The 15,158-nt window shown below is 39.9% G+C and overlaps 1 protein-coding gene across 1 annotated transcript in view; it reads left to right on the forward strand.

The window, feature by feature from the left end:
* CNTNAP5 (contactin associated protein family member 5) overlaps positions 1 to 15,158 on the forward strand; it is a 286,625-nt gene that overhangs the window by 200,746 nt on the left and 70,721 nt on the right. The window contains exon 13 of the mRNA XM_062578339.1: positions 3,884 to 4,084. Coding sequence (XP_062434323.1) covers positions 3,884 to 4,084 — 201 coding nt within the window. The remainder of the gene's footprint in view (positions 1 to 3,883; positions 4,085 to 15,158) is intronic.

Here is a 15,158-nt window from a genome sequence, read left to right on the forward strand (position 1 = left end):
TCTTGGAATAGTTCAACAGTTTACTGCCCTTCCGTTATTTCTCCCTCAGTCAGCTAAGACATGGTAGTGAGCAATGTGGGCTCCCACACCCTGTTCCAAGGCAAACTGGGGCTTGAATCATTTTCAGCCTCATTTACTGCGTTTAAGCCACAGGGTGGCCAGAAAAAGCTGTAATGTAGTAACTTGTCAAGTTATTTTAAGTTCTTCTCAAGTGATGTTTGACTGTGTCTTTTGAAAGAATTAATGTTCTCTATTTTCATTGTAATGGATTCCTTATTTTTCTAGCAGGTTATGTGTAGCTTTGTGCAGATTATGTAGTCCCTCCACATTTCAGTTACTTTGTTGTAAGATGGAAATACTTGTTCTTCCCCTGTGAAACAGGAAGAAGCATGGATGAGATAGAAAGGTGCTGAGACTGTTGAATAAATATCTCTTCCTTTCCCTCGTCTAACATTGACCAACTCTTTTGTTGTACATCTGCAGTGTGTTGGGCTGCCTTTCCAACCTTAACTCTTCCTTTCAGACTTCTCCTTTGTTTTATTGCTTAAAAGAGAGGGAGAGAGAGAGGGAGAGAGAGAGAAAAGGAGTAGATGTGGTTTATCTGTGCTCTTTCTACACTGGCTTTTTCCACAAGGAGAAGAAAGGAACTTTTTGAATGGCAGCAGCTCCTGCCTGCCCAGATGTCTGCTTGATTGTGGTTGCGACCATCCTTTCACTAGGTCAGTGAGCCAAATGTATGTATTTTTTGAGGAGCTTTTCTGATAGTTATCTTCACCTTAAAGGTAGAACACAAAAGGAATCTCTGAAGTGACCAGCAAAACTCAAATCTAACTAATAAAAGTAATAACCATAATAATTTGGGCATGTGTATGTTAGGAAATGTCTGAAGCGTAACTGTGATATTCTTCCTTTCCACTACTACTTTTTCCTCCTCTATTTGCTAAATTGTAATTATATTCAGTACCGACAGAAATTCAATTTGCTTTTCCTTTCCTCTTGCAAACTTGAGGATGCAAAATCTGCAGTTAACTTCTCATTTCCACAAGATCCTGGGGAGAAAAGGAGGCTTTGAGTGCCAAAGTTCAGGCCCCAGGGAGGCATCTCAGCTAGCCTTAATGGCAACAAGACCAATGGAAATTAATGAATGATCATGGAGGAAGATAAGAGAAAGACCTGTCGGATTGTCTGTTCGATACACTTTTCGGTGAATGTGTGTCCCTGACAGTATGTTTGCTGATGCCTTGTCCAGCCTCATTTCAAACATTTCAATTAATTACATTTCCAAAGCTGCTGGGGAAGACTGTTTCATGCTGTGGTACTTTTTATAAGATTTTCCTAGAACATCTTTCACTTTAATTTTGCACTTCCAAATCACCAATTTGTGATGATTTTAGTTTTATCAGATACCCACATGATGCATTTCCTGGTAGAGAAGTACAATGCTGGGAAAGCACAGTAGCATTAAGCACTTTGAAACTCCAGTGATAGGCTTATTGCGCTTCCTGAACAGTGGTATGGCTACTATTATGAGCTACACTCATTTTATTACAGTTTATCAAAGGCATATTTCAATGGAGGGGCTTCTGACTGCCTGTCCAGAATCTCTAAGAACCAGTCAATTCGTTTCCTCTTGTTTTTACAGCTTACTCATAATATCAACAGCTTGATGTTTGCCTTTGTAGTAGGTCTTTCAGTGAAGGCAGAGGTTTAACCTCCACCATCTCCGGTGAGAGCCAAGTTAACTGACCCTCAACAGCTTTTGAAAAATCCGCTCTTGTTGTGTCAGTCTCTGAGATTATGAAGGAAAAAAGGAGAGGCTCTGGCTGATAAGAATCACTACTTTCAGATGTGCAAGATGTGTGTTACAAGGTTGTTTCATTATATTGTGTTGGACTCTGTATTATGATGGACAGTGCAGGTTGTTATTATATTGCGTGACAGAGTTGACTGTGATTACAAGCATTGGGGCAAGTTTTACAAAGTAATAAATTTGTAACATTTCTTGCAGTTTTTATCTAACTTTTATGTATCACATATTGCACGAGTGTTTCAGTTATCAAAGTCCAACTCAGTTTCAAAGATCTACAAGCAACATCCTGAATTCAATAGGAATTGCAAAATTATAGATTTACAAAATGCTTGTTTCTGTCCTAGAAATGATGAGAGCATTGTATGTGAATGTATGGCATGCTGAGCATAAACAGTCACTTACAGTCACAAACAGTTATAAACAGTCACAAACAAACACTTTCAGAAGTTCTGGATATTGCCATAAGAATACTGGGAAATTAATTTTGCCTTAACTTGCAGCCAGGTCTTGTAATAGACCTCTTTAAATGGTTAGGGTCTCCAAATACTGGTTGTTCCTTGCCTGTCATCTGAAAGCCTCTGTAAAGAAAACCCATTAAATTATCTGAATGGCTTTGCAAAGATAGTCCCTTAGATTTTTTTTTTTTTTTTTTTTTACACCTACTGGAATTCTGTGTGATATTTGTAGCTCAAGAAAAATCATTTGACTACCACATATGATAGTGTCCAGGGAGCTGTTGGGCCTATCATGCTAGTGTACTAGGGAGTAACTGTAAAGCTAGTGCTGCTGTTACAGTAAAACTATCTGAATACTTAATGCATACTATTAAGATCAATTTAGAAAAGATCTAGTTTGGCATTATACAGGGTTTCCCTGCAGAAGCAAGAATAACAAGGAATCTCAGTCATCCAGATCTTGCTTCTTTCTCCATTGCTGTCCGTAGGTTTCAGCAAGCGAGAGGGAAGAATTACTCTCAAATAATTAAAACTTGCTTCCTCTTATTTTTGACTTGTCAGCACTTTGTATCCTCCTGGGGCAAGCAGGGTCATTTTCTGATAAAAGAGAATTTGCTGGATGTATCTCGTAATAATATAGTGGAGCACATGTAAGGCTTGGTCATGTGAATGTTCATTATGGAGTCTGGCCTTTACTCTGGGTCAGCTCTACTGGTTGCCTGCTCAGTCTTGCCCCTTCTCTCACACCAGAACCAGCCAGGAAATAGGCTCCCTACTCACTCCTGATTGTGGTGGAGTTCTGATTGTGCCAGCCTTGGCTCCAGTCATGAACAGGGTTGTTAGAGGTAAGTGCAGATTGTGCTTACGCCTAGCATCTGCTTCCTGTAGCCTGAGAAATCCCTTGCTCTGCCAGGAAATGCAATGAAGAAAATGAAAATGGGATCCCCAGTATGGAAGAATTCAAAATTTGTGGTTAACTGTAGATGCTGAATCATATGTTGTTCTGCATTGTCACCCAAGTAGGGCACCACTTGGCTTATGTCTAGAAAAATATGAGTGTTGAGTAAAAAAGGGTGATATAATTTCTAACTGGGCAATAAGAGCATATTCTCAGTTTTAGCTTTCTACCAGATGTCTGCAGTAAGTTTGTGTGAGCTCATCAGCTGCAGTCCATCGTTACTATTTGTTACTATAACAGAGGGGCTGATAAGGCCCCTCTAAGTCCAAGATAAGTTTGCAAGAGATGAACATCATCAACTTAAGCCATATTATTGAGTCATTTCTCTTCAGGCTAGAGCCAGCTGAAATGCATTTAGTTTGCTCCCAATGCCTGGCAATAGAGAATGCTTAACATCTCCCATGTTTCCTGGGAATAGTTTATTTCTGGCTCCACAGGCTTTGCAGTGTTTGCTCTAGTTGGTTCAGGGAGAAACAGCTGTGTGGACTAGACTGATGTGTAGCAGTTCTTCATCACAGAGTGGCCATTTCGGAGTCCAAGGTCAAGCTGATCCTGTCTCGAATGCAATAAAGCTTTAGATGTTGATTGTTTTTTCATTCTCTACGTTTTGAAAGTTTTTTGTCGCTAACTTCCCGTTCAATCTTTTTTTCATTTTTACAGAAGATAAGATCTGGACTGTAGTGCAGCACAACAATACAGAGCTAACCAGAGTCCATGGAGCTGATCCACAGAAACCATATACCACATCCTTTAATTACAATAGCAGCGCGGAGCAGCTTGAAGCCATGATAAACAGCGCAGAGTACTGTGAGCAGGAGGCAGCTTATCACTGCAAAAAGTCACGTCTCCTGAACACCCCGAGTAAGTGCCACAATCCCAAACCTTTCCTTGATAACTGTTATTGTTTACATAGCAGACACAGGCTGCACTGTGACTGAGGAGACAAAAGTGCACTAAAGTAGCCATACAGGATAGAGGGAAAAGGCTTTTACTTTCTTGGATACCATTGAGCTGTAGGTGTCTGACATGAGACAGAAAGAGCTCTACAGTGGAGTTTCCACTGTGCAAGTTCACACATGCAAAGGACCTGAAAGTGTTTGCATTGGAAAGTACCATGTGGGAACAAAAAAAGCTTAACTGAACTCATCCTAAATGGCCATTTTTATTCATCTATATTTTTAAACTGTTATTAAAAATAGAAAGCACCCAGATGGCTCCAGACTTTTATGATGTTTCTGGGCTAGAAGGGTGAACCCTTTTCTGAGTCTTATAGTTGTGAATATGATGTTTAGGTGCTTGGTGGTACAGTTGCTTGGGTAAAACTAATTTTCTCCTTCTAATAGAAGGAACTTTTTTAGGGGAGGACATCATATAATAGTGGCACAGGAAAGCAAAGGATCTGAATGCTTTTTGTTTCTTTGTGGTGGCAAATCTCCAGTGGATGCTGAAGACAGCCACTTTCCATGCAGCCTTCTGTCAGGGTGAGGATTTTACATTTGCTTTTCCAGGGAAATGAGCACTGTAAAGGGAAGGTGTCTGAATATCTGAAAAGTGTCATCTGATTGCTTGTTTTGTGTGTGTTGTCCTGGTGCTTGACTGATTCTTTGATTATTAGTAACTCCTAGATGGATTAGTAGCTTAGAGGAAGCCCTGTGGAAAGCCTTAAGGGGAGTTTGGAACGGAAGTTCTTGTTGTATTAAAAATACACTTCTGATGAGATGTATCAAAAACCTGATGGGTTTCAGCAAAATTACAATAACACTGAATATTTATGGAATCAGTAATAAGATGCCTTACAGCCAGTTTACTTTTAAAACCTGTGAGTTATGTCTTCTGTTAACATCAGAAGGTACTATTTGTACACACCTGAGAGGCTTTTATTTTTTTGTTAAAAGCAGAATGTACTAGCCATGAACCGTTTATATTGCTGGTCGTTTTTTTTAAAGAAATAAATATTAGCGTCAGCATCTAGTGCAGAGCACAAAGGAGAAAACAAAACACAGGCTTAACTGTTCATAAAGAGGTGGAAGTAGTTCTTATATTTTCAATGATTGCTGGCTGCTGTGTTTCTGAGAGTTAATTGGTCACATGCACATGCAAAGGTACATTATGAATGAACGTCGAGATACATGTGGTAGCTGAATAAAACTAGAGACGCTTCTTAAGGCACCAAAGCTATTTATCTTAAAATAACACTCTTCCTCCTCCTCCTAATCTTTTTTAAAATTAACAGTAGACTATAAACCATTCCTGGTTCAGAGCTAAAGCCACCTACCAAGTGGCAGACTTGCTAAGAAAATTCTGCAGGGACAGCTGCTTCTCCAGCTGTGCAGGTTGGAAGCAGTGATGGTGGTCCTCAGAGGAGCCGAGGAGACTGGAGGGTTTCGTAGCCCAGCTCCCTGTCTCGCACGGCCAGGTACTCTGTTACTACTCATCTTAACAGTTGACCAGGCAAGAATAGTGCAACTCATAACTCTTTCATACAGCTCCAGCTGATAAATCAGAAAAATTACGGTCCAGTGCTGTACATGTGGCTGACACTGTCTTATTTTTTCCGCTATGTTTCTCCCTTTGCATGGTTTTTAATTACATTGGAATTGATCATCCTGAGCTCTCTTAGTAGCCTAAGGCTGTAACTTTGGCACGACACGGAACATACTCAAAAATAAATTGTTTCAGAACTTGAAAGAACAAGGTTTGAGGGACCACTTGTTCTTAGCTGAGTGATAGGCATTTTTAAATAGTAGAAAGGCATTACCCCTTTCCCCTCCCCCATGCTCTTACATAGCTCTATTAATTGAGGTGAACTGCTTTTGTGTTATAGAAGATCCTAGAGGACCAGTGGTGCTGGACACTTTAGATCTTGAAGAGTCCTAGAATTTTAAGAATTTCCAATCTTAAACCTGAAGATGAACTACAAGCACAAATAACTCCAGGACATTTTGCAGGGCTCACTGCAGAGGGTTCTCATCTATGTTGTTTATACACAGATGGAATTGGAGGGAGCGTGATCTGGGAGTCAGAGCAACAGAACAAAAATTAAGACTGTTGGGTTTTCTTTCTTGATTGGCCTAGGTTTTCGTATGCCTGAAAGATTGTTTTCTGGATTGGAAGGGTGTTATAGTTTAATGGGGTTTAATTATGGTTATGAATGATTTTTGAGATCTTCATTCAGAAATCAGCATACAAATGCACATGTATTAGTTGATGACTGTAATGCATTTATATGCATTAATGCATATATATTATATTGCATTTATCATGAGGAAACATCACATCACCTAATCCAGCCTGCTGAATATCACAGCTCTTTAATACTTCAGAACTGAGCCCAGTGGTAGCACATACCAAATGACAGAAAAACATTTCCCAGAAGCATTATCTGATCTTGACAGAGCTGTAAAAGTTCTGCTTCCTGCAAGGGATCTAATCCAGTTCTGAGCTTCCTCCAGTTTGGAGGAAGAGTTTTGTTCTTATTTCTTTTTTTCTGAGGAGATGGAACATATGATTAGGCTATCTCAACTGATAGCACCAAAACCCCAAATCCTTGCCTTCAGGATCTAAATGCTATCATGCTTCACAGAGAAGCAATAAAGAGATTTTTTCTTTCCCTTTGCTTTTGCAACTCTGCTCTCCAGCAAAGCTACGTGCTGTTACATAGCAATTATTGCTTTCACAGCTTTGACTTGGTGGAGGGGAATCATGTGCCCAGGGACAGGCATAGCTTTCTAGGCGCAGAGAGAAACCAAAGGAGGCTCCTGGCTTGCAAAAAAAATTGCTCCAGTTTATATCAAAGAATTTGTCTTCCTGCTCTTTCTGCTCCCTCTTCCCCTGAATACATGGGCACATGTATTACACAGTGGGTGTAATTCAGTGTAGTCTCCCCATTGAGTTACTTGGATTTACATCTGCAACGTGTCAGACATGCAATCTGGCAGTTGGCAAAGGAGCTTACTCATCACCTCCTGCCATCTGGAACAGCCTTATCAGTTCTTACTGTCATGCTACGGCTTAACTGCAAACATGTCTTTGAAAACTAAAATTAAATTTTCCTGTACATCTCTGCCAGCACCTAGATTTTAAGGCGTTTGTGAATGTCAGAATAGAAGCCAAAGACTGGCTTTTTCATGGTACTGGGCAAACAAAACTTACCATCAGTAATTGGAAGTCTCTTGTGACTTTCCCATCTCTGAGACACCCACGTAATAGGAGCAAATATCACAGTTGGCATTAATTAGGAAAGTCATCTACATTCTTAGCAAGAGACCGGAGACTACTGCCTCCTTCTTCAAAGAACAGTCCACCTGATGAGAACCAGCAGGACCTTGTAGGACACTAGGAGGGTGGGAAGGAAGCTTGGAAGACCTCTAAATGGGTCTTCTGTGGTCTGGGAAATTGAAGAGACATTTAGGCCCCTGGGACTCTCGTTTCTGTTCCTTTTGGAACATTTCAGGTAATACATAGGAGAAGAGTATGTGTACAAGAGTAAGTGCATGTGTGCACATGTACATTTAATTATACTGTTAACAGGCAAGATGTTTGAAGGTAGGAAAACACATATTAACTGAACAAACCTTCATCCCTGACTGAATTTGCTCAGGTTTCTAGTAGCAATAGATTCACAGTGGCGCACTCAAAGGTTTAACATTGGCGAAGCTACCTCACATCCACCGTATCAAGGACTTAACACAGTGACGGCTGTATCAGCAGGATAGCTTGCTTTACATTCTTCTGCTGACAGTCTGTCAAGCTCACAGTACATTTGTGTAGGCAGGGACTGAGAAAAGATCAGTCCAAGAGCAAAATCAAAGAAATAAGAATGTCTGGTTTTTTTCTTTATTCTTTCTTACATTTTTTCTCTTTGCAGTAGAATTCCTGCACCATGTTACTTCAAATTTTGATTTCCAATGCGCATGCTAAACTTACCTCTTCCCTGAACAACTTCTGTGTCCCCTTGAGGGCCTGTATACTGTAGGACTTGCATGTGGGGCTTTTACCTGCTCCTTTCCCCTCTCCTGCTCAGTGAGAGCCCTTTCTCAATGCAGAGCTGTGCCATGCACATTCTCTGGCTTGGTGACTTGTATAGTAGACAAAACAATATTTTACCTTGTTGGTGACTCACTGCATTTGTATTTTGCATCTCCATTACCAGGCTGGAGGAGAAGATGTAATGTTATCTGGTAACAGGGCATGTGGCCTAATTTCTTTGACTTTAGACTGCAGTTTAGGCTTAATTCTTCCTGCTGAAGTTAGTTTAGTGGCGTTTTCTCTTTGAATTCTAGTGTTGCTAAAGCTTTTTATCCATATTGCTTCCTTTGATATGAGACCTCTAGTGATGTAAGAGTATAAGAGGCTAAGAAATGTTCTGCTGGGTCAGACTGCTGGTACCTGTCGTGTAGGATCCTGCCACTGACAGTGGCAATTGGAGAGTTGCAGTTTATGGAGAGCATACAAGTCTAGGTGCCTTAGGCACATCCCTCAGCACATTCCCAGCATCCAGAATTGCTCTTTAGGGGTGTTAGAGTTTGTGCCATTACCTGTTCCTTTTAGTTTTGGTACTGCAGGATGCTTATCCATATATCCACTGTTTTTATAATCCTTTTAGTTGCCCTTCTCTGAACTTTCTCTAGTTCCACTATTTTTTTTCTTGAGGTATAGAGACTGTCAGTGACTCACTGTTTCAGATGTGACTGCACTGAGTTTTTATGTAGTGGGCATACCACTTTCTAGAGCAGTATAAATCTTTGAGGAAAAATGAGTGTGGGTTCTGGTTTCTGATGAAGTTTTTCTACATGGATGCACTATGAGGTGATATAAAATTACCTATAACAAGCAGTCGTTTACCATTGGGTTTTTGCTTACTGTTATTCTATTCCCTACAAATATAATTTCCATTTTAGCATTCCAGATATTTTAAATTGTTATTGTGTTACCCAGAGACATTTATTATTGTATACTATAATGTAGATCAAGGCAGTCTGGCCTCAAAAAGTGGCTCATTTTAAGGACAGTGGTGGATAGATGTCAGGTGTAGATTGTATGGTATAATTATTCCTGGGTAATTAGGATCTTCTCCTTGAGGATGATTGACCAGCCATCTGCAATTCCAGCACCTCGCCTTGTCTCTCCCCTCTCTGAAGTGGCGGTTTTAACAGCTTCTCTCAAGCACCATTTTAGATAGTCTGTGCTATTCTTAGAGACTTTTGAACAGAGTTCACCATAATAATGTAAAACAGAGGTTTGTCAGTCCCACATACATAGGGAGAGATTTAGGGCCATTTAAAAAGATATTACATTGTTAGCAATGTGCAGTTGATCAAAAGGCAGGTGGTGTAAGCAGAATAAGAAACCTGCTGCATGGGGAAGGTAACATGGCATTTAGCATGCATGCATTTATGAGTAATGGAAATATCATTATCCTTATGTGGAATCTTTTCCTTCCCTCCCCATATATGATCCTTCATGACTGACAATTGGGTAAAGTATGCTATAGCTGCCAAGGAATGAATGGAGGGAGGGAGGGAGGAGGGATTGCTCCTACTCTTCTCTTGTTGTGCTTTTCTGAGATTGCAATGCAGCCAAGAGAGCAAGCAATAAGCAAGACCCTGGAGAAAATCCAGGATAGCTTCTAACCCAGCAGGAAGAAAGCATGTACTCTCTCCTTGAAACTCAGGTTAAATGTCCTTCCATCTGTCTGTCTTTCTCTCGCTCTCTCTTCCTTGAAGTTTAAGGAACAATTCTGGAATTGCACTTTTATTTCTTGTGGGAGACCTCTTGGTGTTAAATAGAAAACAAATCTGTCAGTCTAAATTGAATAACTGCAGTGTGTTTTACTGACATGGAAAGTATCTCTTCTAATACACAAGAAGCTTGCACCAAGGATATTAATGAAGACACGTAGGAGAGGTAAATGAAGTGTAAGCCCAGATGTTACATTTTTAGCTTGGAGTCTGGAAGACCTGAGTTTTAACACGCCCTCTGACAATTTTTCTGTGTCACGCTAGGCAAGTTATTTGGGCCTAGATTTCAGACAGACTTAGTTTCATTGATTTAAATGCGAGTCACATAGATTTTGAAAATATGAATATTATCTCTGTCATAGGCCAAACAAGAGGGGGTAAGGATTGCTCTACTTTCTCTTGGAGTATTGTGAGAATTTATACCTTAAAGTTTGCAATGGTTTGCAAGATTTAGCTACCTTACATGCTTTTCTTTAAAATTAATGAGAATATTTGTGGAGAAGTTCAGAGTCTTATTGTGTATACTGGCTCGTCAGTCTTGCAGCTTCCTCTTGTTGTGATCAGTCAGTTGTGCAATGATACCTCTGCCATTCTTGCATCTTTTCGTTTTTTCTTTGAGGAAGTAGTGGCCTAGGAAGCTTTCTATCAGTCAGATGAAAGTGGAGTGGGTGCATGTAATCCCTGGTCTATGTGAAGTTTCTTCTCCACAATTTGAGAGCTATGTGACTAGTTGAAGGCGTGCTTAGAGTCGTTGTGAGCTGTTACTGGCAGAGCTGTAAGGAGATCAATGCTGTGAACTGGTACTGGAAAATATATGTTTTCTTAACCTCTGTAATCTGTTAGGTTGGGACTTTTCCTCCCAAAGAACCTCTGATTTGGAATAAAGTTGATGGTACCTTTCACTCAACCTATGAAACCGATATGATGATATAAGTGCTTATAGCACAGCAATGAAGAAATCTTGTGTTCAGGGAATTCTGCTGTCAAAATAAGACTTTGGAATTGGATTGTTTCATGAAAGACACAAGTATATCAAAACCAAATGTGTCCTAACGACACATCTGACTCGAGAGACCCAAACATGTAACTATTCATACACAAAATATATGGGGAAAAGAAATATGCAAATTTTCCAGCATATCCCAGCTAGAATTCTCTAATCATGAGCAGTGATAGTCTTTTTTTAATTTGCAGTACTCAGCATATTGTTATCAATGAATAAATAGTGGCAATTAGAAACAAACACCTAATCCATTGCTCCTTATAGGAATGGATCATTAGCTATGGTAGCGACCTGTCCACCATTCAAGAGAGCAGTACTGTTTCCTGGGCAAAAGAAGTGTGCCTTCTCCCTCATTAGTTCCCCAGCGGGGAGCATGTTCTCGTCATGCTCCCATTTGTCTGCTTCATTCAGCTGTCCTACTTTGAGCCTTGTGGGCTCCAGCAGAGAGAGCCAAACTGTCTTACTGACATTTTTAAGCCATTTTCACTTCAAATTTGACCCTGTGCATGAAGTGACATTTTTCCATTCTGGAGTATGGAAAGATAAAAGTCACAGTGGTGTAAACGTTCTCTCAGCTGTCCTCATCTACTGTGATGCCACCTGAGTGAAGTAATGGTAGTTTGCATTTCTATCTACACTTTCTTTGAGGATAGCAGAAGATGGTGTGAGGGTGTGCATGGAATAAACAATAGACTAACTTAATTATATAGTGTAATTAGGAAAAAAATAAAATGTAAGTACACAGAAAAGAGAGTCTAGTTTTTACTCTGGACAGCTTGAATTAGGACCAGATTCATTGCCCCTAAATCTTAAGTCCAGGAATTTTACCCCTAGTGTGAAGATGGCCTATGGGAAATTTATTTTCTCTTTTTGAAAGTTTGAAGGCAGGGATGCGGGAAATAAAGCAATGAGGATCAGCTGAAGGCTGTATTTTGAGATTACTTTGTGCATGGTGTTCAGTGTTGGGAAAAGAGCCTTCCCTAAGAGCCTTCCCAATGTTTTGCTTATGCAAACCATAAAGGGGATCAAAAACATAGCTCTTCTAAATGTCTCTTTCTCTCTTTTATAAAAAAAATACTTGAGAGTAACCAAGTATGCTTGGAGGAAGTATCTCTAGATCTTTAAGAGGAAAAAAGTTCTCTATCTCCTCCTCCTCTTTCCCACCCCAGCAGCATCTAAAAGCAACAGAGAATTTACTTCCCCCTGACCTTGACTGGTGATTAAGAGAAGGACTGGATCTGATCAAGACTTGACAAGTAGCTAAAAAGTTGTGGTTTCTGAAAGAAAACAGGCCTTTTAAATCTTTCCTTGGAGAGGCTTTCGTAATATCTGTTAGGCCAGGAAGACTGAGAACAAAAATGAAAAATCTTTTGAGTTTCAACTTGTTCCAAACTCTTTTGCTAGGAGGAGGACTCAGACATTAATAGGACTGGTTTAACCAGTTTTCCCTTTCACTTTCTCTTGCTTATTAGTATTTACAAAGTTTAGCCAATTAATCTTGCAGTTGCCTAAAGGTAGTTTTCTTGCCTCCATTTAACAGAGAGAAAAACGGAGGCATGAGGTTGATTTCTCCTGAAATCAGTACAAGCAATTAGATTTTTTCAGGTCAGTTTTGAAAGTACCACCTTAAAACCCACAGCCAGGTTTGTCCAGTCTTAAAAAAGAGCTATAAAAGAACCTGTTTCTTCCTAGATCTGCATCTCTGAAATCTTGCAGGCTAAGTGCAAGTTTTATGTCACTCTTTCTTGTGCCTTGCTCTTGTGCTGCTAGTGGTAGAATGAACATATTGTCCTTTACAGGTGCTTTTTCTTAACCCCCCCCCTTTTTTTTCCCCTAGTGAACCAATTAACACACTCAGTTTCTGAAAACCAGTAGGTGCAAAGTGGTGATTTAGCAAGGAAGGCTTGATCACTGGAATAATTATGGGACTATAACACTACAAGAAATGTGTGTGGCATATTCAGACAGGAAAGGAGGGGAAAGCTGTGATTCTGCATTGTAGCCTAGGTATAGCATCACCAGTCTCAAGGATCCAAATTTCTTCCTCTTCGTCTCCTAGGCAGTGTTGATATTTTGCTTTGCTGCAGCAATTGATTCTAAAGGGAGAAGTGTGAGTTTGAACCTAATTTCTTTATCAGACACTCAAATGCCATGCAAATGGCCCTGTCTTTCTTGCACATAGATGTTTTGAGGAAAGGTATAAGCTCCTCTGAGAATACATACAGCGTATTCGGAAAGGATTAACTTAGCCATTGTGGCTTGAATCTAAGTATGGATCTGAACATAGCCAGATGCAGCAGCCAGGGCTTCAGCATGATCTGGCACACAGAGTATTTTCCCAGGGTCCCCAGTGATGCCCTCCCACTAATACCACCATAGGCAATATTACTGTTTTTAGCTATGCTAGTTAGAGCTCATTACAATTACTCTTGTTGCCCTTTGTAAAGGGCAAGAGGGCAGTCCATGTAATTATGAAAGAGCACCCATGTTTTTGGAGGAAGCCCCTGTTAGAGTTGACAGGAACAGGCCTGCAGTTGTAGAATGGCATTCATGTAATCTTACTATAGCTGTCTTACGGTTATGTGTTCAGCCCAGACTAGATGTCCAGGTTCTTCCAAGCAGAGAGATGAGCAACTGAAGGCAATGCTCCCAATTCACTTCAGGTATCTGTCTCTGTTGGAACTGGTCAAATGCTGTATGTTCTCGTAGTTCTGCCTTGTGAGCTGCATCCTCTCCAATCACAAAGCCTCAGCTATTTATTCTGTGCTACTTTCTTTTTTGGTGGTTTAGAACATTGTTTCTTAGTTTATTTTTGCTAAAACAACATTCAATGAGGAATAAATTCGGCTTTTTCCCAAATGTTTTTGTGCTTTGGAGTTGAGCTCCTGCGTGGATTCTCTGATATCTGCTAAGGACTGAATCTGCACTGCAAACTTTTCATCAGCTTGGATACTAGGAGAATCTTTCTGTTTTCTGCTTTGGAAGTTCATTAAACTTGTAGGATCAAATTACTCAGTGAAATGTGCTTGAAATTGGCCAGTGGTCCATAAGATACTCCGAAGGAATGGACACACATGCATGGATGAGCGTTCATGTAGCATGATTTCCTATGTCTTGTTTCTGTAGAAAACCAGGTTAGAGTTCATAGCTAGATCAATAGAGATTAGGGGGTTCTATAGTGACCTGCTCTTTCCAAGGTCCTAGTACTAGGAGGAAATCTTAATTTGGACTAAAACAAGATGCAGATGTACACATTTTCTTACTGTATCAGATACGTAAATGTCTTGTCTCGTCAACATAGAAACAAAAACATTAACAAAATGTTAATACTGAACTTAATTGAACCTCATCAGTACCAATCAGGCTTTCATAGTTCTGTACATGCTTTCTACTAGCTGTAGCTGCCTTAGATTTTTTTTTCAGATGGTTTCCTGTCTTCATGTGCTGTCTGTTTCTTTATCCAGGATACTTAATTCCATGTTCCCCCCTCTCTGTATCTTCAGTTTGTCTAAAAAGTTTAAAACGGCATGTCTAATTTACAGCATCCAGTGATTCCAGTGTATTAATATTAATAGTGCATTAAAATTGCTCCCAGTAGTTTAGTCTGCAATCAGTAGCCACTTTCTATTCTTTTTGTTCAGGCTGTGTCATTTAATGAAAATGAAATGTTAGCAGTGGCACTTGTTGATAGAAAAGAGAAGATGATAATGGTTCCTGGCTGTCTTTTTTCTCAATATTCATTACTGAGCCTAATACAGGTCTGACAGGTTTATTTTACTGATGAATCCCAGCCAGTGGTCAGACATTTTCAAAAATGGAGAGAGATCTGAAAAGTATTTCTGAAGAAAATGTAACGTCAGTTACATGTTTATCTTAAACATGAACTTCTCACTGCCAATTCAAATGGTCAGTATGATCCATAAAATTACTGATACAGGTAGAGCATACTGACTTCTTAAGAAAGTATGTGTTTGCATATTGCTCTTTGTGTGTGTGCTCAGAGGTAGGCCACAAAAAGAGAAAAGTGAAGGTTAAGTGTAATTGACTGATTGGGTTAGACGGGTTCTTCTCAGTCTTAGTGCAGGACAAAGGCTTCTTTCAGTTACTCCTTTCCCCACTGTTGGAGGCTTTATGTACCCTAGCTTTTGTTTACCTCCCATTGCTTCAATGCTTTCAAGCAGAGTCGCTCATT

This window comes from Rhea pennata, chromosome 6 (genome assembly GCF_028389875.1).
Source record: "Rhea pennata isolate bPtePen1 chromosome 6, bPtePen1.pri, whole genome shotgun sequence".
In the NCBI taxonomy this organism is placed as follows: domain Eukaryota; kingdom Metazoa; phylum Chordata; class Aves; order Rheiformes; family Rheidae; genus Rhea; species Rhea pennata.